Source organism: Lepidochelys kempii, chromosome 12 (genome assembly GCF_965140265.1).
Source record: "Lepidochelys kempii isolate rLepKem1 chromosome 12, rLepKem1.hap2, whole genome shotgun sequence".
Taxonomy (NCBI): Eukaryota; Metazoa; Chordata; order Testudines; family Cheloniidae; genus Lepidochelys; species Lepidochelys kempii.
The window spans coordinates 23,921,937-23,944,640 of NC_133267.1; the positions used below are offsets into that span (position 1 = coordinate 23,921,937).

A 22,704-nucleotide genomic window follows, 5' to 3' on the forward strand; every position below is an offset into this window, starting at 1 on the left:
CACCATGTGAACAAAAAGTCAATTCCCCCACAATGACAGTATCCAAAACTTGTATTTGCAGTGTCACAGCTATAGCCAGTAAGGTGTAATGGGGAAGTTATTTCTCAAATTTAATAATAGAAACATAAAACTATATTAAATAAAGAGAAATTCTATGAATTTAGCATTCTATGAAATGCTGAGAACGTAAGCAACAATGTAAATTCAACCCCATGTCCTTTCACACATGCGAATAGTGCCACTGAAGTTTATGGGAATACTCACATGCTTAAAGTTAAGCACATGAATAAATCTTTGCAGAATTTGGGTCTAAGGCTGCACGTTTGTTCTTGTATTACTGCAATGCATCTACTGTAGGTCTTGCATATGCTGCAATTCCAACTGGTCTGAGATCTCTACAATACCTAAGCCACATGGAGAGAGTTCAGGGACACAATGGCAGCCTTCTCTCAGAAGTGCCTTGTTTCATACGTTTGGGAATACTCTGTTATTTTTGCCTCTCTAATGTTGCAGTGGTCACTCTGCATGGGTCAACTGCTGTGTGTTAGCCTACATCTGAAAAGAACAGCTCCCAGTGGGGTTCATAGTGAGAGACTCTCAGTCTGAAATCTTGCATCTAGGGAAAAAAAGATGATCATACATTACAACGGATTGTTTCTTGCTTTGAGGGACTGAAAGATTTGCAGAATTTGACAGAGAATAATGCCCTTTTCTTTCATCTCCTACTGTTAGCTAATGCTAACTCTGGGTAGTTAGTCTGTATGGTTAACAGTGACTCTCACCCCAACACAATAGGATTCACACGCATTAGTTCATAGACTTGTGTAACAATTTTTAAAAAGTTGTAAATTTTCAATTTATCAATTAATGTCGCTTGCTGTTCAATATTAGAACTTTGTCTGCCTCCCACTTTCTAACCCCCTTTGGGGATGGCCATGCCGCCTTTAGCGAACAATTTATGTTGATGAATTCTGATTTAAGTTACAATGGCAAGCCACAATACCTTTTCTGGGTCACGCACACATAACTAACACTTAAACAGAGTGCATCTAGTTTATGAACAAAGAAATAATGGTATCCTATCAGCAGGAAAATACTATAGGCATAATTCAATAGAGAATGGACTATTAATTGCTGCAACATTATATATGAACAAGGGTTAGATTCTTTTCAACTGTTTTTAACACAAGAGCACATTCTTAATTGAAAGGGAAAAGTATATTGCCATGTTATCTGTTGGGATTCATTAAATATCAAGGACTAGTTGTAACACTCTGAAAACACTTATTCTTCAAGGGAATCAATATGAAATCCTCAACTTAAGTTATAAATGTTCTATGCCTAAGAAATACTGCCACGCTTTAGATATCTCAGAAGAGTAAAAATGACTTGCAGTAGTTTGCATGAAAAGAAGAAAACCTGGACAGAAATAATTCCGTAATACAAGTAGGAAAGATAGAAATTAATAAACAAACATGAAATAACCTCATGTCTTCCCCAGTCCCTCTCTGCAATGCTGCTGTCAAAAAGTCCAATTTAGAGCATGATAAAACTGTATTAATTCTTTAAAAAAAAACAATTAAAAGAAACGTTTGTCCTTAAAAAGCACAACTGACAGCTAATATGCACTTATAACTCAATAAAAATGTGGACTACACAAAATAAAAATAAATGAATTTTAAATGGAAAAACCACGTACTGAATCTCTGATTGAGAGAAACATATTTTAATAAAAAGAAAAGGAGTACTTGTGGCACCTTAGAGACTAACAAATGTATCTGAGCATAAGCTTTTGTGAGCTACAGCTCACTTCATCGGATGCATGAAGTGAGCTGTAGCTCACGAAAGCTTATGCTCAAATACATTTGTTAGTCTCTAAGGTGCCACAAGTACTCCTTTTCTTTTTGCGAATACAGACTAACACGGCTGCTACTCTGAAACCTGTCATATTTTAGTAAGTTTATCTTGTAGTCAACAGCATTTATGAATGAGATCATAGTTCTTTTTTAATAGGATTGTTACAATGATATTCTTCATGTGTTTAAGTTTTTTTCCTTTCTAGTAGAACACATAGGATTAATGACATTATAAAACAGCATAAGGAACTGTAATATACAGAAATAAACCTGAGCTCTTGTGAGATATGGAACTATCATGCTTCCAAATAAGTGTTTAATAAGTAATCTGTGACCTTACAATTTCTGAATTTGCATACATTCCTGACAGCATGTGCGCTCAATTTAATAACATGGAGAACAAGTCATCAATAGTACATTATCCTATGTCAAATCTGTAGCTATTAGTGCCTTTAACCGGTTCTTAACATTATTTGGATTTTTTCATGCCCAGATCTTATACTATCTAAACCCAACAATCTTCTCCATTTTGTTCCTTTTGGAACATACTTAAGTAGCAAAAACAGAGCAGAAAAAAAATGGCACCTTTGAATTTTTCAAGTTGATTTTTGTATAAACAGCATTCTCTACATTTTATTTGTATACAAGAGGTGTTACTCAGCACTGTAGCTTTTGTTCTCTGAACATACGTCCTCCACAGAGTTGTGTGCCTACCGCTCAGCCACAAATCCTTTTCAAGGATGCACATCACTCAAACCTTACATTCTATTTTCCAAGGGAATCAAGACTACAGCCTGTATAGCCATTACTCAGTTCTTCTCAGCCTCCAAAAGCTTTAGGTCTTGAATTCTGAATCATTTATAATCAGTGTGGCTCCGTTAGAGGCAATATGTTCAGAGTACAGGAGTTGTTTTGGTAATTTTTTCTCATAAATGAAATTGACTATAAGAACCCAAATGCAGGAGACTAGCTAGCTGTAACCTTCCTGTCAAGAAGAGGGCTGACTTCTTCAGTCACTGTTCAACAGGCAGAACTGCTCTCCCGAAACCAAAATCAGTTCTTGATGTGACACTGACTGATTTGTGAAGATGCAAACTGAGCTCTACACTTTTCAGATAAGGGCACTTTACAGATACATGCCACTGAAGTTGCCACCCTTTGCCTCAGCCCTGAAATATCTGCCATCTCATAAGACAATGTACAGCCTTATCCTTTCAGGTAGGATGTGAGCTGAAGTGGCCCAATTTTCTCCAAAGATCATAAACATTGTATTGGACCATCTAAAAGGTTTATTTCTAAGTAGGGACTGACTACTCTCTTGATATCCAGGACATGTAGCTCATCTTCCCAGGACAGCTATAGGGCTTTGGGGAAAATACAGGCAGCGATATGCATTGATTTAGGTGAAAATTTTGGATGAGGCCTAAATATCACCTTCTCCCTATACAAGGTGTTAAAGGGTGACCTGACCCCATAACAGTCAGTAACTTATAGATCCCAATAGTCAAGGTTATGGCCATCAAGAAAAAAACTTTCCACAAGAGGTGGTATAGTGAGTGAGTTCACGTAGGATCAAAGGACCTATTTAGCACCTAATTGAAATTTCAAGGAGCATGTTCCCCTGTAACATAAAAGAAGATGTCTGAAATTAGACTATAAACTCTTAAGGGAAGGTACTGTGCTTTCCTATGTGTGGTACAGCACCTAGCACATTGAGACCCCAATCCTAACTCAAGCCTTTGGGTATTTCTCCAGCACAAATGAAAAATGACAATGCTACAAGTTGCAGGCCCCTGCTAACTCTTGAGCAAAACCTCAGACACTGGCTCTGAGTTCTAACATGCAAGTCCACATTTGGATGACCTCAGTCAGTAAAGATGCCACTGAGGGTTTGAACGTCCACTCAATAATCTACCCCCTCAACTCAGGTCATCATCTGCCAGATGGGGTTTCTTTGTTTTGGACTCACTGTTCCCATGGATTAATTGCTTTTTGATATGACAAGTGACCATGTGCCCACTCGGTTGAGGTATTACAGGACAACCATATTGTCCATGACTGAGAACCAGCCCGAGGGGTCCTCAGCACTAGAAAATTTACGTGGAGCCTCAACTCTGAAAGGCTATCAACAGTCAAGTTTACTAATTATGCTCCACACTATACCAGCGACATCCGTGTCCATCATTATCTGAGGTGCTTGGAGTGAGAAGAACTTTTCCTTGACTACATTTCCCAACATTGTTCATCATAGGAAAGTCTGACCTTCTCAGGAGGGGATTCTGCCAACTCCATCTGGAGAGGTAGAGGAGACATGGGGTTAACTCTTTTGGAAAGGAGAATGGAGGGCTCAAGGGATATGCCCACACCCCTAAATGCCAATGCCAACTTTGAAAGTTCTGTGGCCATGAGACTCCTATATGTAGCTCTGTAAATGTGATGTCATTAAGGAGAATAGCTTTCACATTGGATATAAGCTGGCTTGGTGAACAACTTTTGTGCATATCTGGAACAATTTTGCATATTTTATTGAAACAAACAACATCAATCAACAAATATGCCCAGCTGCCCAAATAATGTCTGACTGCAATTTCAGTTCAGTGGGGACTTGAGATACAAGCTTGTTAAATCATATAAATGTACAGATAGGGAATTGAATGGTTGCCAAGTTGGCCTTAGCTGTTGCTTGTGAACAGTTGACTAGAGAAAGAGGAATTTAGAATAATAGACCTTACTGAAAGAGGTGTTTAATTCTCTTCATATAATATGATGTATACCTGGGAAAATGAAATCAAGAACTAGAGAGCGACTGAACAAAACAGAGTAGTCATTTTTGAAAATGTCCATAAATTTAAAAATAAAGCTTGGAATGTGACTGTATCTCACTGTAAAGAATAGATGTAGGGCCTACAAATTAAGGATCGTAGAGTATTTAACTTAAACAGGAGAACAATGGAAGGTGCACTGTAAATCTCTTATTATCTAGAACATTAATTCCAAGTAGTTTCAAGGACCTAAGTTTGAATAAAGGAAATAAAAAGTTTCCATCTATCAACCTGGTGTCTAAAGCAATAATACATTTAAAAGATGTAATGTCACCAGCACTATGTCCTCAAGAATTAGGATTTAGCTTGTATATGTGTATTTATTGATGTCTTCTAAATACTCATTATAATGACCCGGTAAATACCTTTATAAGTCACCTGAAACAATGGTGGTGGCATAGCAACACTATCATTTGTTATAACCTTATAAAATAGACCATTCCAGCGGTTCTCAAACAGTGGGTCACAACCCCGTTTTAATGAGGTTGCCAGAGCTGGCGTTAGATTGCTGGGGCCTAGGACTGAAGCCCAAGCCCCATCGCTCAGAGCCAAAGCCTGAGGGCTTCAGCCTTAACTGGTGTGGCTCAGGTTACAGGCCCTCCACCTTGGGTTGAAGCCCTTGGGCTTTGGCCCTCACACCCGGGGCAGCAGGGCTGAGGCAGGCTCAGGCTTTGGTCCTCCCTCCTGGGGTCATGTAGTAATTTTTGTTGTCAGAAGGGAGTTGTGGTGCAATGAAGTTTGAGAACCCCTGGACTATTTTACAGTAATTGCCCAAATACCACAGTTTTCAGCAGTCTTGCTACTGTGGGGTGGGCTATTACTGGAACATTACTAGCCTTATGTAACAGTATTCACATGAGGATGGTAAAGGGCTTTTCAAAGCTGGGTAAGTATGAACCCATCTCTTACACAGAAAAACTGAAGCACAGAGAGGTGAAGTGGCCTGCAAAAGGTTACATAGCAAATCAGTGCTAGAGAAACACAACTATAGTCCCTTGGCACTAAGCAACAGACCATGCTGTCTACACAGTTTTCTTGTTTTCATTACTAATGGGTAACATTTTTATTTGTATACACAGGTCATATTTTCCTTATATTCATATCTCTTCATTAAACTGGGATTTCAAAATGGTGTCAGAAGACCAGTCCTGTTGTGAGATCATAATTATTTACAAGAATTCTCTGAATATTTTAAGTTAATGGGTGAGGGCAAAGAGAATGCAGACCTCACTATTTAATAACTCCCTCCAATTTTTGATGAAGAGTTTTACTGGTTGCTGAAATGTAGAGAGTCTAACCCCTATCCTAAAAAAACCCCAACGTATAGTAAAACTAGTTTACAAATCCAAGAAAGCGGCTGCAAAAGCTATGGATATTTGTATGGGATCCACACTAATGCCCTGATTCATCAAGGTATATAAGCATGTGCTGACATTTAACCACACGAATCACTGAACTCAGCGGTCCCACGCTTGTGTAAGCACCTTGCTAAAACTGGGCCTAACCAAACAATGAATCATAGAACTGGAAGGACCTTGAGAGGTCATCTAGTCCAGCCCCCCTGCACTGTGGCAGGACTAATTATCTAGACCATTCCTGACAGGTGTTTGTCTAACCTGCCCTTAAAAATCTCCCAAGCTGGAGATTCCACAGCCTCCCTAGGCAATTTATTCCAGTGCTTAAACTTCCTAACTGTCAGGGTGGTTTTCTTAATGTCCAACCTAAACCTTCCTTGCTGCAATTTAAGCCCATTGCTTCTTGTCCTATCTTCAGAGGTTAAGAAAAACAATTTTTCTTCCTCCTCCTTGTAACAAACTTTTATGTACTTGAAAACTGTTATCATGTCCTCAGTCTTTTCTTTTCCACACTAAATAAACTCAATTTTTTCAATCTTCCCTCATAGGTCATGTTTTCTAGACCTTTAGTTATTTTTGTTGCTCTTCTCTGGACTCTCTCCAATTTTTCCACCTCCTTCCTGAATTGTGGTGCTCAGAACTGGACACAATATTCCAGTTGAGGCCTAATCAGAGTGGAAGAATTACTTCTTGTGTCTTGCTTACAACACTCCTGCTAATACATTCCAGAATTATGTTCGCTTTTTTTGCGACAGTGTTATAGTGTTTACTCATATTTAGTTTGTGGTCCACTATGAACCCCATATTCCTTTTCGCAGTACTCCTTCCTAGGCAGTCATTTCCCATTTTGTATGTGTGCAACTGACTGTTCCTTCCTAAGTGGAGTACTTTGCATTTATCCTTACTGAATTTAATCCCATTTACTTCAGACCATTTCTCCAATTTGTCCGGATCATTTTGAATTTTAATCCTATCCTCCAAAGCACTTGCAACCCCTCCCAGCTTGGTATCGTCCGCAATAATAATTATAAATATCCATTTAAACATGCATATATCTTCATTAGTTTTGGAGGCAGAAACCACCTATTTGAGAGTACTCATATTTTGTGTTTGTGTGAGAAGATATTTTATTAGGATACTAGTTCTTTGCGTCTATTGGGGCTCTTAGCACTGCCCATGATTATGCTTTCCTGAAACTTCCCACTTTAAAACCTTGCATTCAGTTGCTTATAACTTTGCCAAAGCTTAATTATTTGGGTTAAAATTTTATATCCTGGGTGACTGCCTCCAGCTTTTTATTTTATTTTATTCTATTTATTTATTTTGAAATTTCAGTCAAAGTGTCTCAGTCATTTCTGAGAATGAGGCTAGAGAAAAATATGTTTTGTCCTTGTTAAAAATTCTGGAGACCTTTCTTTGAGAAGCTCTAGTGGAGCATTGGAGCAAGGACTTGAAATGTGGCACGAGCTGGTCTTTTTGTTAGGAATGGCCTTTTGCTGTTCTGAAAATCTGCCCAAATTTAGCCAATTTAAAAGCCTTTGAGAAAATTGCAGCTTGCGCATGCTCAGTTGAGACTTGAAAGAGCATGCAGCTAAATTCCCTGAAGATTCCATTTGCAATGAGCAGGGCCACTGTTAGACTTGCTGGGGCCCAGGGCAGAAACTAAGGAGTGGGCCCTGCTGCCTAGGGCCAAAGCTGAAGCCCGAGCCACCTGTGTCTCTGCTCCACCCCAAAAACTTTCCTCTGTGCTCCCCTAGGAGAGTGTGCCCCCCAGTTTGCAAACCGCTGCTTTAGTGTGATTTATTTCCACTTTTAGAGATTACTGTAATATTTGCATTACATTTACCCACAGTGACTCTGTAGATGTGTTGTAACTTAGCTTCGTAGGGCCCCAGGCAATTGTCTTGCTTGCTGCCTCCTAATGCCAGCCCTGGCAACATGCATCCCCCAGCCCTCTCCAACTTCTTCTGCAATTGCTGCTCTGGTCTGCAGAGGGTGAGGCCAGGTCTGTGTCTAGACATTGGAACTGTAAGCTGGGCGAGACTTTCTCCTGTGCTTTTGGTGTGGAGGAAGCTGTCTGATTCAAATGCAAAGGTGACAAGAGTACTCTGAAAAATCATGTCTTAGGCATCTCAAACCCAAAATTAATGGATACTTTTGACTTTAATCTCTCTGCCTCAGTTCCCCATCTGTAAACCGGGGATGATAATACCCCTTCACCCAAAGGGATGTTCTGAAAATAAACTAGTTAATATTTCTGAGCACTTAGATATTATAGTGATGAGCACCACTGAAAAGCCCATGAGGAAATTAATAATTCTGTCTTCAGAGCAGGTGCAGCAAATAAGGCATGCGGCTATACACTTAACAATGAGGATAAAAATATATATAATAGCTGTTCATTAAGTGAGCACTATCCATAATGTTCACTTAATGAGGCAGGGGTCTGTGGCAAAAATTGTATGTGATCATGTATCTGTATATATATGTTTGTATGCGTATTAAGATTTGCATTCGAGACACAGATATTTGAAGCGAATAGCTGATGAATCATATCATTAAATTATGTAAATTTCAGTACTTTATATATATCTGTCCCCATATTTCCCTTCTGATTTTTTCCATAGATTTAGCTGAGATGGTTATGAAACATTAAGAATACAACATAAGTAGAAATGCAGTTTCTTTCCATTGCTATTTTTGAAATATTTTATCATTAACCTATCAAGAAAATTGATACAAATGTCTGCTCTAATCACATGCAAACATCCCTTTTTGCATCTTTTCCCTACAATTACTATTCTTCAAACTTTCATTTTTAATCAACAACGCGGTCAAACTTTTTTTTTAATTGGTAACACAGCTATAGTCTAGTGGTTCCAAAGTTGCTGCTTGTGCAATAGAATTGAATATGCCTTTTCCTACAAATCAGTTTTGTGGCATAATTGCTGTTGCACTTGAGTTACAATTCCATCGTGATGGTTTCTCAATTTGCAGAACATAGTATTTGCAACCCACAGGGATTTTTTCTGTTTTGTTTTTGGATTGGAAGCTAGGATATGCAAACTTCTGAATTATATGTATTTTGACCCATACAGAGAACAGAGTCAAATTAATGCTTTGCTATAATAGAATCTGAAACTTTGGGAGCCTTCTGAAGTTATTCTTTAATAGAAATTAGATTCAATAGAAACAAACAGAAGCAAAATCAACTTTCAGAGATATCACTAGCCTCATTTGAGAGCCAAAGTTTCAAAAGTTAATTCCTAAACTGTACGTGTAAAAATCCTGTGCACATCAATTAACGGAGCTAGCTTTCTTTAGCAGCATGTATTCCCCATGAAGATGACATGATGTAACCAAAAAGAGCATTTATTTCATATCTTTATATAGTAATAACCTCTTATTTTTATTATCATAGTATCTAGAAGCCCTAGCTATAGATATATATTTCATATTCTGAAAATAGTTCTTTACTGGCATCTCTAACTTTCTGAAAAGGCTACTCAAAGTCCTACATGACCATATGCCAGCAAGCAAAATTAACCAAGAACCCAGTTCTACAATTGGAGAGAAATATTATTTTCTATAAAAAAAGTAGCTGCTGATTTTTGTTGTGTGTGCAAATTCTTTTTCTGGAGCCTGCCACATTAGGGGTTTATAATTGTACGGTTTTCTTTGCATAGTGAGTAACACTTGGAAATGGAGGTAGAAAAAAAAAAGTAGAAGTGGAATGAACAAAGGACTTTCAGGAGGCTAAAAAGGCTGATTGAAATATGCTGGAGCCTGGCTATATTTAAAAGACACTTGAATTGACAGGTTTTTTGCGTCTTGTTTCCTAGTAGGCAGAACTATACTGCTTTATTTTCTTAGGCAGAGAGGAGATCATTTCTTTTATTTCAAAATATTATAAAGATCACAGTTCTTTCCCTCACTCTGGTTTCTAACATTTTCATTCCTCCTCTATGATTTTATTGAAATTATTTGATCAAACTGTAGTCAACAAGAGTTTTTATTAGGACTGGTCAAAATAATTTTAAGGGAAGTTTCTTTGGTAAAAATGGGTTTTTATTTGGAAAAAAAGTTTTTGGTGAAAAATCCTCAAAAACAAAGTCAGGTCTCCCACTCACACCATCCTCTCTCTCCTCAAGTCAAAAGTAGGGTTGGGCAAATGAAAACTTTCAATAACAATTTCAATAATGTTTTTGATATTTTTAAAATTTAAAAACTGAATAAAAGAAAAATGTCAGTCTGTTCTGTATACTTCAAAATGGAAACTTCAACATTTTAATCAAAACAGGTTTTCATTTTTCAACAGCTCTAGCTTTCATGCAGAACACAGGTAATCAGCGCTTCTGCAAATTCTTTTCACTTAACCACCTTTATGACATGCTCCCACATCATTTTCAGCAGTAAAGATTATTAGGAACATAATGTGGCCAAGGAAGAATACATAGGAAGGGAAAAAAGGGTAAAGAAACCCACGAGGTTCTGCTCTCAGAGCTTCCTTCATGTTTACTGCTCAGGGAAAAGGGTTCAGAGGCTGCTGAGGAGGTAGGGTGCAACAGCCCTACGAACTCCCAAAGGGTTTTGTCTCTACAGTGGAAGATTTTGTATTTTCATGGACACTTCCCATGATCACAGTTACATGGATGCATCATAATACTATGGTGCATATTGGCAGCAACATCAAAACCAGTCTGCAGCATATGAATTCAACCTGCTTTATGTGCCACTGTTTGTGATTACCAACCTCAAGAACGTACAATAAATATATTTGCACCAATATTCCAACTAGACAAGAAGCTAAAAGCAACATGGTGTTTTCAGAAAGAACAGTAAAGATCTGATGCCAAATATCTGATTAGTAATATTAAAATTTAAAATAATTCATCTGGAAGGCTGTTTAGGGGCTTGGTACATTCACAAAGCTAGCTGAGAACCTGGCAAGTAGTTTCAGAAATTATAACTTAATTTTGTGACCTTGTTAAAGTAAATGGGTAAGTTAATTTAGAAAATCTCTATATTATTATGAACATAACATTGCTTTAGGTTTCAACTCCCAAAACTAATAAGCAACATACTAGAAATCAACTTTATCAATACATATTAAATGAAACAATTAAAGCTTGCAATAAAATGTAGAGAAAAATAAGAAGACTGGAGGAACCAGGACTTTGAGGGGAAAAATTAGATAGATGATGGAGCCTGTACATTATTATTAAACTGGCAAATATCTAGACTTCAGATCCAGATAATCTTAGCTTGAAGTGGAACAATAAAATCCTATCTGGATGTGCAGCACTTATATGTGCAGCCAGCTTGTATAACATGGAAATAACATGTTCTAACTGGCAAACTAAAAAGCTTCCTAAGGTCTGGTGGTTGAAAGCTGGTAAGGTAATATTAAAGGAGAAATGTACTTTGTGAATTAAGCTAAAGCTAGTCTATTACTAATACTTAGAAATGTTCAAGTACCTTCACCATTGAAATATTCAAGCTCACCACAACAGTTAGCTTTAAAAGCATTTAGTTCTAAAAGCATTTATTTGCTAAACTGAATGAAAACAGAATGACAAAAAACAAGATTTTCACTGCAGTGTTTTCTGCAATTACTCCATGTAGATGCTTCAACTAAGAAAACGTACAATTCGCTAGATGAACCGGCTCACATGTAATTTAAGGACACAATGCATAGTATTCCATAGTCTGTTTTCTGATGCCCTCCAAGATAATTAAGTATATTCCCCAATACATATTCACTCACTTTTTCAGCAAAAGTTTTCTATTTAAGTAACACGGAAACTAAAAAACTAAATGCCTGAAATAAACTTATGTATTGCCCAGTTTTGAACCTTGCAATCATCACTAAAATCCCCACAAAATGTTGCCAATTTACAAATTGACATAACCACCACCACCGCCACCTTTAAGGTATTCAGAGAAAAATGAATATTAACTAAGACAGAAATTTCTCATCGTATGTTATGTCCTGAAAATACTGGGCTGGATGAGCAATATATACGGCCATTTCTATGTTCCACTAACAGCCATTTAAACCTAGCAATAGGACTCTCATCATACAATTTTATTGTTATTAAACTATGATCTGGTGATCAGTTTCTTGCTTCTTCCAACACTTTGAGTCTCAGCATCATTGTTTTGACAGCCTGAATGCTCCCATTAAGCTTATCAATTTCTGTTGACATATAGTAATCTTTTACCTGGTTTGATTGCTTTCATTACAGCACGAGATGACTTAAGCACTGCTTCATAGATGGCCCTCTGGTCAGGAGTGAACTTTCCATTTGCTGGAAAAGTGCAGGTAATGTCAGAAGCATAGCAGTAATATTCTCCTCCCATGTCAAACAAGCTGAAAAGAAAGGGGGAAAATGTGAAAAATGAAATGCCAGAGTAGTAGTAGAATAAACACACTTTTTTTTTACATTCCTGACTTTATTTAAACCAGATTAGGCCAAAATTATCACGACCCAAAAGCACTGTTCTGTGACCTAAGTGAAACGAGTTGGTAATTTCACAGTATTTCCTTGTAGGCAGGTATCCACATCACAGAGAACATGATGAACAAGCACCCTTGCTGGGAATTTCAGCACAGGGTAAAAAGAATGAATAGGGATAAAGGCAGTTCCTTTAGAAAAAGATTTAAGAGTAGCAGGCATCCACGGCAGTCTCTCAAATTATAGCTCCTCTGACAAAATGGGATTTTTTTGAGATTTTTTTACGAATCCTGTGTGCACTTCAGTTTCCTGCTGTACTTTGCAATGCTATCCAGTGGGGTGGGGGTAGAGAAGGGCTCTCATGGCATCACAGAAGACATGAGGGTGTGTTCCTGCCTTGCTGTCTGGAATGCAATGAATGGGTTGCTAAGGAACTGTCTGGAACTGCTGAAACCAACCCATATCAATGCAGAATTCGAAAGAGACAATGGGAAGCCCCAATGACCAGATCATGCCAACCTACAATCAATGACCAAGAGGAAGGAGGTTTTCCCTTCACCTCTCAGCAGGGTAGCTGAACAGAGACCAGCTCGAACAAAAGGACTGAGTGGTGACAAGCAGGGTATAAAGAGGGGGCTTCTGGAAGAGGCTAGCTGCTCTCACCTGGGACTGACAAAGGGGTCAGAGAAGAACACAGCCTGAAATAGAATCCATTACAGCTTGGCTGGTGGATTGCTCTGGCTTGGCAAAATGGTCTATGTCTTAATGCTTATTTCTCTGTGCTAACCTAAGGAATTCTGATGCTGTGTTTCAGTTGACTACTAAATCCTGTTGCTTTAGAAATGTTGCCTGGTGTCTCTGAAAATACTTGATGAGGTACATTGGTCCCTAAAGAATGTAAATCTATCTGACCATGAGTCTCTCATCTGGACTTGCTGAGCATAGCTCACAGTGTGAAGCAGAAGTGTTTGTGCCCAGAGACTTGGTCCTGGAGGAGGTGAGGCTGCATGGCCTACCTTGAAGGAAAAATGAGACCCTTTGAGGTTTGTATTACTGAAGGGATTCCTCCCAGAGACTGTTTAAAAGCTAGAGTGTAGTATTGATCCTGTGGATCTGTGACTGCCCATATGACCAATTTTTCAGATGAAGAAACATCTACTTGTATCTCAGTGAAAAGAAGCAAGGGCGTTCCAGGGAGGCCAGCCCCAAAACTTAATAGAGTATTGTTAATTAAACCGTGGCCATGTGCATCTAATTGTCAAAATCTATTTTTTGTTTAAACTCAGTTTCTCTGTTAAAGTTTGAGTGCCACTGCTCTGAACATTCATGTCACTTTATGACAAACTTGTCCAATAGGACTTTAAGAAACACATTATCTGCATGTTGAGGTGAATCATTTAATACATCTTTCTGCATCAAAGACAGAAAACACATAATAGGAAGTTTTACTGGGGCAATAAACCTTGCCCTGCCCTTTGAGAAATATATTTATTCGACATATGAATCAAACGTTTACCATTGTAGGACTACAACTTAGCTGCCATCATTCTTGCTGATTTCTAAGTGGTACTCTGTGTCCTTGTGACAGCCAGATTACACACTTGCAATACTGTGCAGATACAAGCCTTTCTGATAAGGCACTGCCTCAGTGTCAGCAAACTCAAAATTCAGCAGAAAGGCTTATCACCCCCAATCATCATACATGTAATGGGTGCTCTCCCACAATCAATATAAGACTTTGTATGGTGTTGACCCTTAGCACTTGAATTATCTCCTCATTTCCCATGTAATGAGCCACAGTCGGATATCTGCCGATATAGGTCTTCTCACTGCTCCTAGGCAACAATTACTATCTCAAACAATATGGATTTTAGAGCTTTTAGCTATTGTGTGTAAAGTTACTGAATTCTCTTTCCCCAGCCGTTCATAGTGCAGTCAATTAAACAAAACACATTTGTCCCATTTTGCTTTTTTCCCCCCTTTCTGTTTTAAAACTCAAAATCACTTTAATTTACAAAGCTGTGAGGAACCTTGGTATAAAGAGGAATATGTAAGTTCATTTTATTATTATGCAATCAAAGAGGAACACCTCTAGTTTCAACCAACATTCACCCTTTGCGCTTCAAGTTTTAGACACTTGATAAGTGTCTATAGCATCTCCTTCTATAATAGCCAAAGCCCTGTATATTCCACAGGGACAATGGGACTGGACTCTCTAGCAAGTACCTTTAAAATCTGCAGCATTGTCAATTGATAGTATCTCCATGAAACAGAATAACCTTCATTCCAATTCCATTCCACCCCAAACATATATGATTATGACTCACAGTCATGTAATCGTTGTCAGTGATTATTTTCAGCAATGATTATTTTTGATGCTGGGTGGTTTTTTGAGCTGTGTTCACCACATGTTGGGGAAGAGGGGAAATTATAGTAGGCTCAGTGATTCGTCTTTTCAGCTCCTCATTCCTTGGCTGCTGCTTTATCCTCTAGGCAGCCTAGCTGCCTAGCCTGCATTCCTGGCTCCATGACCCCTTCCCATCTGGTTCTATCGAACAAGTGAAAGGAGAATGCACTGTAATTTAAATTCTCCTTTGTGGAGAAAGTTACAGAAGAGGCCACTTGCAGGCAGGTCTCAGCAGGGCAGGGAGATAAAACAAAATACTGGATGCCTGTCTACTGCAATAAATGCTTAATTTTGTTGTATCTTGGAAAAATGTCACATTCCAGGGATACAATACTAGAGGCCAAGGGACAGGTGAATGGGGCCGTTACCATCTATTATCCATTCTTTCAGGAGCTATGAAGGCTCAGGAGGGACACTTAGTTCACATTTTTGAGGTTATCTTTGCAACCATAACTATTAAAAACTTGTTTTTAAATGGAAGCAGGGCTTCTGGAGCACAAGCCATTTGCCTTAGAAGTCATTCCCCTGCCAAAATGCTTGATTTTGTGATCATGAAATAGATTGAGCCCTGATACCACCAAACAAAAGAAAAAACAAACATTTGAACATATTAAATTAAAATCAGAATCAACTAAGTAAATTTGCCAGAAATAAATATGAATCTTTTAGGTGGCAAATGTACTTATTAAAAATCATTAATGTACACTCTGAGGGTGAAATCCTGGCCCCATTAAAGTCAATGGCAACATTTCCATTGATTTCAATGGGGCCAGGATTTCATCCGGAGTTACTACTACATTATAAACAAATTCTATTGATCCCTTAGCTCTCAAGCAACATGTGCTTCTTAAAAGGCATGCATAAAGGTCTCTCTCGGATTTTGGGTAAGATATTCAGCCAACATTTTTGAGAGACACTCACCTCAGGTTAGTCTATACTACAAAGTTTTGCTGGCATAGCTATGTTGCCTAGGAGCACGAAAAAAATTACATCCCCTAGTTGACAATGCTTTGCTGGCAAAACCACTAGATGCAACTACGCCGATAGAGGAGTACGCTGTTGGCTTATATAATGTTGTTCAGGGATATGGTGTAGCTGATATCTTGGCCAAAGAACTCCTGCTGACTTATGTCAGGTTTCAGAGTAACAGCCGTGTTAGTCTGTATTCGCAAAAAGAAAAGGAGTACTTGTGGCACCTTAGACACTAACCAATTTATTTGAGCATAAGCTTTATGAGCTGTACTAATTTCTTTTTGCTGACTTATGCTGCATCTCCACTAGGGGGCTTCTGGCTAGCTATAACCACATAGGCTCTACAACTATAAATCAAGTTAAACATATTTGTACTAGTAGCCACTGACATAAATTAAAGTTTGTGCTTTGATATTTTAGTTCTATGAAAGTTGCTGTAAAGGAGGATATTTATTTTAATATTCATAATGTAAATAACTTACTTTGTAATAACTTAATACATTATTTGACTGAAATCTGTTCCATTCTTTTGTGACTATATGATTCTTTACCTCTTAAAAGCCTAGTATCACTGTTAACACATTAACATCTCTTTAGGACAAACGTGTCCAACAGTGTTTCAAACCTTCTCCCCACCCCCTATAACAAAAGCTGTAATAAAAATAATTTATAGAAAGAGGATACTAGTGATACCAGATAAGGCCTATTTCAAAACACCCAAATGACCAAAGAGGTCACACCAGCTTATCAGAAGGGAATAAACAAGTACTGTGTGGGAAGACATTACATACCCACTGAGATTGATATCAAATATGGAAAGCAAGTATATATTTGCCAGGGTCTCAAATCTTGCGGTTAGGTTATAGTGAAATAACTACAGTATGAGTTAGTACCAATCATAATCCAACTATTAACATCTATACTGAAATTCATAACATATGACAGATTGTGTGTTTTGGTTTGCATTCTACAAGGCAACAATTCTGGTCCTACAGAAGACAAAGTAAGTTTTGCCATTTTTAGTGGAAAATAACTATTAGTGGGTAATATTCAAAGGAAAAAATGGCGCGTTCCCTTTGATTCTTTATGATGTATGCGTTTAAGTTTGTTTTCTGTTTGTTTTTTAACCCTAGAAATATCAGACCTTATTTTCACTGTTTCCGCTAATGGTCCCCAATAGAGGCCCACAGAAACGAAGCAAGAGCTCAGCTGTTAATTGAAAAAAAAAATGGGAGTGCTGAATGATTAACAAAGATCTCTCCTGCCAACAGTTTGGGATGCGTTTACATTAAATAGATTTTAATGAAAAATAAGAGATGAGATTTTCAATAATCTGACTACAAATCAATTGTTTATTTTTAAAAAAGAAATTTAAGATTAAAATGTCATAATCCTACAAGTTCTCCACTTGCCTAGGAGGTTTTTAAGAAACAAGCAGAATTATACAACCAAACTTACTTGGAGGTTGTCTTTATGTAACAAACTCATGAACAAACACCCCATTTATTTTTTCTTTTGTGACAAAGTTCCTCCTCTACCTTGATGGGTCTTGCGCTTATTGGCGGATTTCCTCGCCTCGGAGATTCACGGCAGCCCTCACTTTGGCTGTTTTCGTGAACCCACAGTCCAGGTCAACTCCTCCTGTGTCTGACCAGGAGTTGGGAGGTTTGAGGGGAACCCGGGCCCCCCCTCTACTCCGGATTCCAGCCCCGGGCCCTGTGGAATCCACCTGTCTAGAGTGCCTCCTGGAACAGCTGCGTGACAGCTACAACTCCCTGAGCTACTTCCTCATGGCCTCCTCCCAACACCTTCTTTATCCTCACCATAGGACCTGCCTCCTGGTGTCTGATAATGCTCGTACTCCTCAGTCCTCCAGCCGTACACGTTCTCACTCTCAGCTCCTAGTGCCTCTTGCTCCCAGCTCCTCACACGCATGCCACAAACTGAAGTGAGCTCCTTTTTAAACTCAGGTGCCCTTATTAGCCAGCCTTAATTGATTCTAGCAGCTTCTTGATTGGCTGCAGGTGTTCTAATCAGCCTGTCTGTCTTAATTGTTTCCAGAAAGTTCCTGATAGTTCTGGAACCTTCCCTGTTGCCTTACCCAGAGAAAAGGGACCTACTCAACCTGGGGTTAATATATCTGCCTTCTATCACTCTCCTGTAGCCATCTGGCCTGACCCTGTCACATTTTATAAGTCAACTTAAAACACTGAATCAGAATATAAATAGCCCAATTCTCTAGCTCACATAGGACTATTTTGAGACCCTCACTTCTGAGATAACTAGATGGCTATACCTTGTGTCCTAAAGTGCCTTGTGGCTAAGCCAATTAATATTTTGTATCTCCAATTAATAAACGAATTATAATTTAACTTTAATATAATGGGTTAAAACTGAACAGTCATAATTACTACTTAATGCTATATTACAGTAGTGTCCAAAGACCAATCAGGATGAGGACTCCATTGTGCCAGGCACTGTACAAATATATACAAAAACCAGGTTAAATAGGTTTTAACAAAAGATAAGAGGCACAAGATTTTCCATAGTCTGACTAAAAATCAACTGCTCATTTAAAAAAAAGTCAGTCCTACTAATTCTCCACTTGCTGTACCCCAATGAGTTTACAGTCTAAATGCATAAATCAGACTTTAAATCCATGCTCTGTGTGGGCAAACTTGTGTGTCCATGCAGGACCTCACTGAAGTCAATGTTGCTTTGCCTAGATGCAAGGGTCCACCCATGTGGAGCCATTTGTAGGATCTGAGCATTAGAAATTAAACTCCTGTTTGGAAGATTCAGCTGTGAGGATATAGGCTCATGTTATTTAGAAAATTCTCGCATAGCTAATCATTAAATTATTCTGTGCATGTGTGTATATATATGAACACATGATATTTTCTAGATTATACACTTCAATAAACATTTTATATTTAAAAATATATTCCACATTTGAATTAAAGAATTAAAGTTGTAGAAGAGAAGCCATTCCCACAACTCAGAGTAAAGACAGGCAATTTTACTATTATTTCACAAAATGGTAATTACATGTGAGCCCAAACCAAAACCCAAGATCAGTAAAACCCTCAACATTGCTGAAGTTGGATCTTATATTTATGGTTCAGGCTCATTTCTAAACAGTAACAAACTAGACAGCATATACATAAAAGTGTTGGCAGATGGAGAAATTGTTTGATGTGATTATTAATATTGTTCTCAGTAAAAAGGCGCCATGTTCTTTAGTGTTGTACTCCAATAGCATGCATTCTAGACAGTAGCAGACCCTGAGAGTGTGAAACAATCCCAAATTCAGAGGACAGAAACTAAAAAATTAATTTTGTGAAATTCAGATGTTCATAGTACTTGGGATTTTCAAAGACGCTCAACATTGGCCTAATTCTGCTTGCACTTAAGTCAATGAAAGTTTTACCACCGACCTCAATGTGAGCAGTTAGGCCAACACTGTGTTCTTATTCAAAAAACCTACCCACTAACTATCTGAACTTTGAATTGTCTCACACATTCACAACCTTGTAACAATTTTAGAGCCTGAGCAGAAATTATTTCCCTCTAGTCACATAGATATTCTACATTCTTTGGTAATTTATTCTTATATTTTTACCACCTATTGGCTCTTATATGATAACAGATATTTGACAAGTTACAAATCTTTCATAAAGGAATAGAATTCTTGCTTTGAAAGAGGAAAGCATTCAAGTACTTATCCTTATGCATTCAAATTTTAATGTATTAGGATTAATTATCCTCCTGTTTGTGGTATATAAAGCTGTAATGTTGCTAAGTAAAGGCTGCCCTGACTCAGTATAATTACAATTCCAGAGGCATTCCATAATTTCCATAGATTAACAGGTTTCAATAAAGGCAATTAGGATTTAAATACACCACAATCAAAATAGCCAAAATCTTAAGGTTTTTTTTTTTTTAACATTACTGTCATCATAAAAATTTACTGGTTTTCTTAAACCAATTATAATTACAACCACCAAACAATATTAATAAGGAAGGCTGGCTTTCTAAGATGTTTGGGTTATTGCAGAACTGAGTAATGGAAAATCACCAAGTAGATGCTACAGAGGAATAAAAGTTACAGGTCAGGCACTACCATTTGAGTAGGCTCTTGGGTTCTGGACAGCCAAGTCGTGCAGTGTATGTCACAGTTAATTTCCTTAATTGCTCACACCTACTTAGGAAGGCTGATGGCCTGACCAGACATCAGCCAGCCTGTTGCAGAGACACCAACAGCCTTCCCTTGTATGAGGGTTAAGGGCAGCTGGAAAAGGCGTGGGGCTGTCTGCCTGCTGTACAAGATGTTAGAAGCCTCAACCCTTCTTTTTTCAGCTTCCTTAGAGCATGCCTCCCCATAAATCCACTTCCAACCCATTTACCAGGGAACTGTATTTCCTCAGTAACAATTACCTGCACCAAAATCTGCCACACCTACCACCTACTAAGTTGTGACATCTCGACCTAACCACCAGTCCATGACCTGCTGTGAGGAAGATGAAAAAACCCACCCTGCCTCGGCCAATCTGGAGGTGAAAGAAATATTTCTTCCCAGCCGCCAAAAGAAAAAAGGAGACTAATGCAAGCCACAGCAGGTCATAAAATTCAGTCCTGTTCTGGGTTGAGGGTAGGTGCTGCTGATCTGAGAGAGAGAGAGAGAGAGAGATCTCCCCATCTGGAATGCATGAATGGTGGCTCAATGCCCCCACCTGGTTTGGCCACTTCCTGTCCCCCACCCCATCCCCCCACCCCCGGCTTCTACTCAGGTGTGTCCCTGTTTCCCCTCCCTTAGAACCCAAATGCAGGAAGGATCCTTAAAGGAGTATCATCCTCTTTTTTCCTGCTACCAAGGAAAAGAATCACCACATTCAGTTGCAATACAGCACACTGACCAGAGACTTTAAAAGCTATATTTTCAGACACACGACTGCCCATTAAATATGTGCAATTACTGTGACTGTTTGTATGAATGCAGTATTTTTACTGTTACTAAATGTGGCAATTGCATAAACACACTAGATCAGTGGTGGGCAACCTGCAGGCCGCATGCGGCTCATCAGGGTAAGCTGATTGCAGGCCACTGGGAGCTGCAGTGTGCCATGCCTGCGGACAGTCAAAGGAAACAAAATATCTCATGGCCTGCAATCAGCTTACCCTGATGGGCTGCATGTGGCCCGCGAGCTGCAGGTTGCCCACCACTGCACTAGATGCACAACTGCATGCCTATCATATTTAGCCTAGAGGACTTCTTGATCTACAATTTATTTTTAAGAATACACCTCTACCATGATACTACGCGGTCCTCTGGAACCAAAAAAATCTTACTGTCTTATAGGTGAGATCGCGTTATATCGGGGTAGGGAGAGGAACCGCTCCCCACCCCAGCTCGCTTCTGCCTCCTCCCCTGAGCGTGCCTCTGCTCTGCTTCTTCCTCCCTTACAGGCTTGCTGCGCCAATCAGCTCTTTGGCGTGGGAAGCCTGGAAGGAAGGGGAGGGGGAGAAGCGGAGTGGCGGCGGCACGCTCAGGGGAGGGGGAGAAGCGGAGGTGAGCTGGGGCGGGGAGCGGTTCCTCTGCACCCTCCCCCATCCCCGGTTACTTGCTGCTGCCCTCCCCATGCCCCCCTGCCCCAGCTCACCTCCACTTCACCTCTGTCTCCTCCCCTGAGCGCACCGCCGCCACTCTGCTTCTCCCCGTCCCTCTCTCCCTCCAAGGCTTGCCGTGAATCAGCTGTTTGGCGCGGCAAGCCTGGGAGGGAGGGAGGGGGGAGAAGTGGAGCAGTGGCGCGCTCGTGGGAGGAGGTGGAGGCAGAGTGGAGGTGAGCTGGGGTGGCCACAGCAAGTAAGCGGGGGGGCAGAGGAACCGCTTGCGGTAACATGAATTTGGATATAAGGAGGTAAAGCAGCCCCGCTCCCCGGAGCGCTGCTTTACCGCGTTATATCCGAATTAGCGTTATATCAGACTGCATCATATCAGGGTAGAGGTGTAGTTTAACGCACAGTAACAAATGTAACAATACACCGTATATTTAGTGTTCTGCGTTTTCAGTATTTATTTGAAAAAAAAAAGGGGGGGGCATTTTTCAGTGTTTATTTTCCAAACATTAAAACCAGAATGAAATCGGGTTAACAATAAAAAAAAGAAAACCAAGGGGGAAAAAAAGAAAACCAAAAAGCTTTTGTAATATACACATTTTACAACAATATAATTGAAACTTTTATTTCCATGTACAAAGGTATGCATTGTCTCTCTCAGAGTTAGTAGCTTTTCCCAGAAATCCTTGTTTGTGTATGCTCACATAATTTTCTTCAAAATATCCTCACTCATGTTGAGACTTTTGCTGTCTTGGAGGTTGTCCAACTTTGAAAGCATGCGCTCTGCATCAATAGGTCCAGTGGATACACTCAAAGCTCACTGTGCCACTTTGCTGAAGTGTCTTGAGGACTGTTCCACAAAGCCAGCACATCCAGTTTTGCACTGTCTGGCGTAGCAAGGATTTCCGGAAACAGCTGGGTTTTCTTCCCGTATGTTTCTCCTGCAGCTTTCATGCTCAATTCAGCTGAGATTTTGGTTGTCAAGATCCAGTAAACATCTGTATTGGCAAATGTGTTGGCAGTAGTTGAACAAAACTCCAGTGATTTCTGTGTGCCACACAGTGATTCCAAGTTTTTAAACAATGAACATGTCCTTGGTGCACAAAATCTGGTGGTCATTTTGTTTATTTGCCAGTCTCTTCAAAGTTTCTGCTTTAGAACCAACAAATTTAGGATGATCTAGGAGAGGCATTAGCACAGTCTATGCATTATATTTAT

The 22,704-nt window shown here is 39.3% G+C and overlaps 1 protein-coding gene across 4 annotated transcripts in view; it reads right to left on the reverse strand.

Annotated features, from left to right (window-relative positions):
* The window catches only part of PEPD (peptidase D), a 221,485-nt gene that overhangs the window by 39,155 nt on the left and 159,626 nt on the right, over positions 1-22,704 (reverse strand). For all 4 annotated transcript variants that reach the window (XM_073307882.1, XM_073307881.1, XM_073307880.1 and 1 more), the window contains one exon: positions 12,258-12,406. In XM_073307882.1, the coding sequence (XP_073163983.1) occupies positions 12,258-12,406 (149 nt within the window). The remainder of the gene's footprint in view (positions 1-12,257; positions 12,407-22,704) is intronic.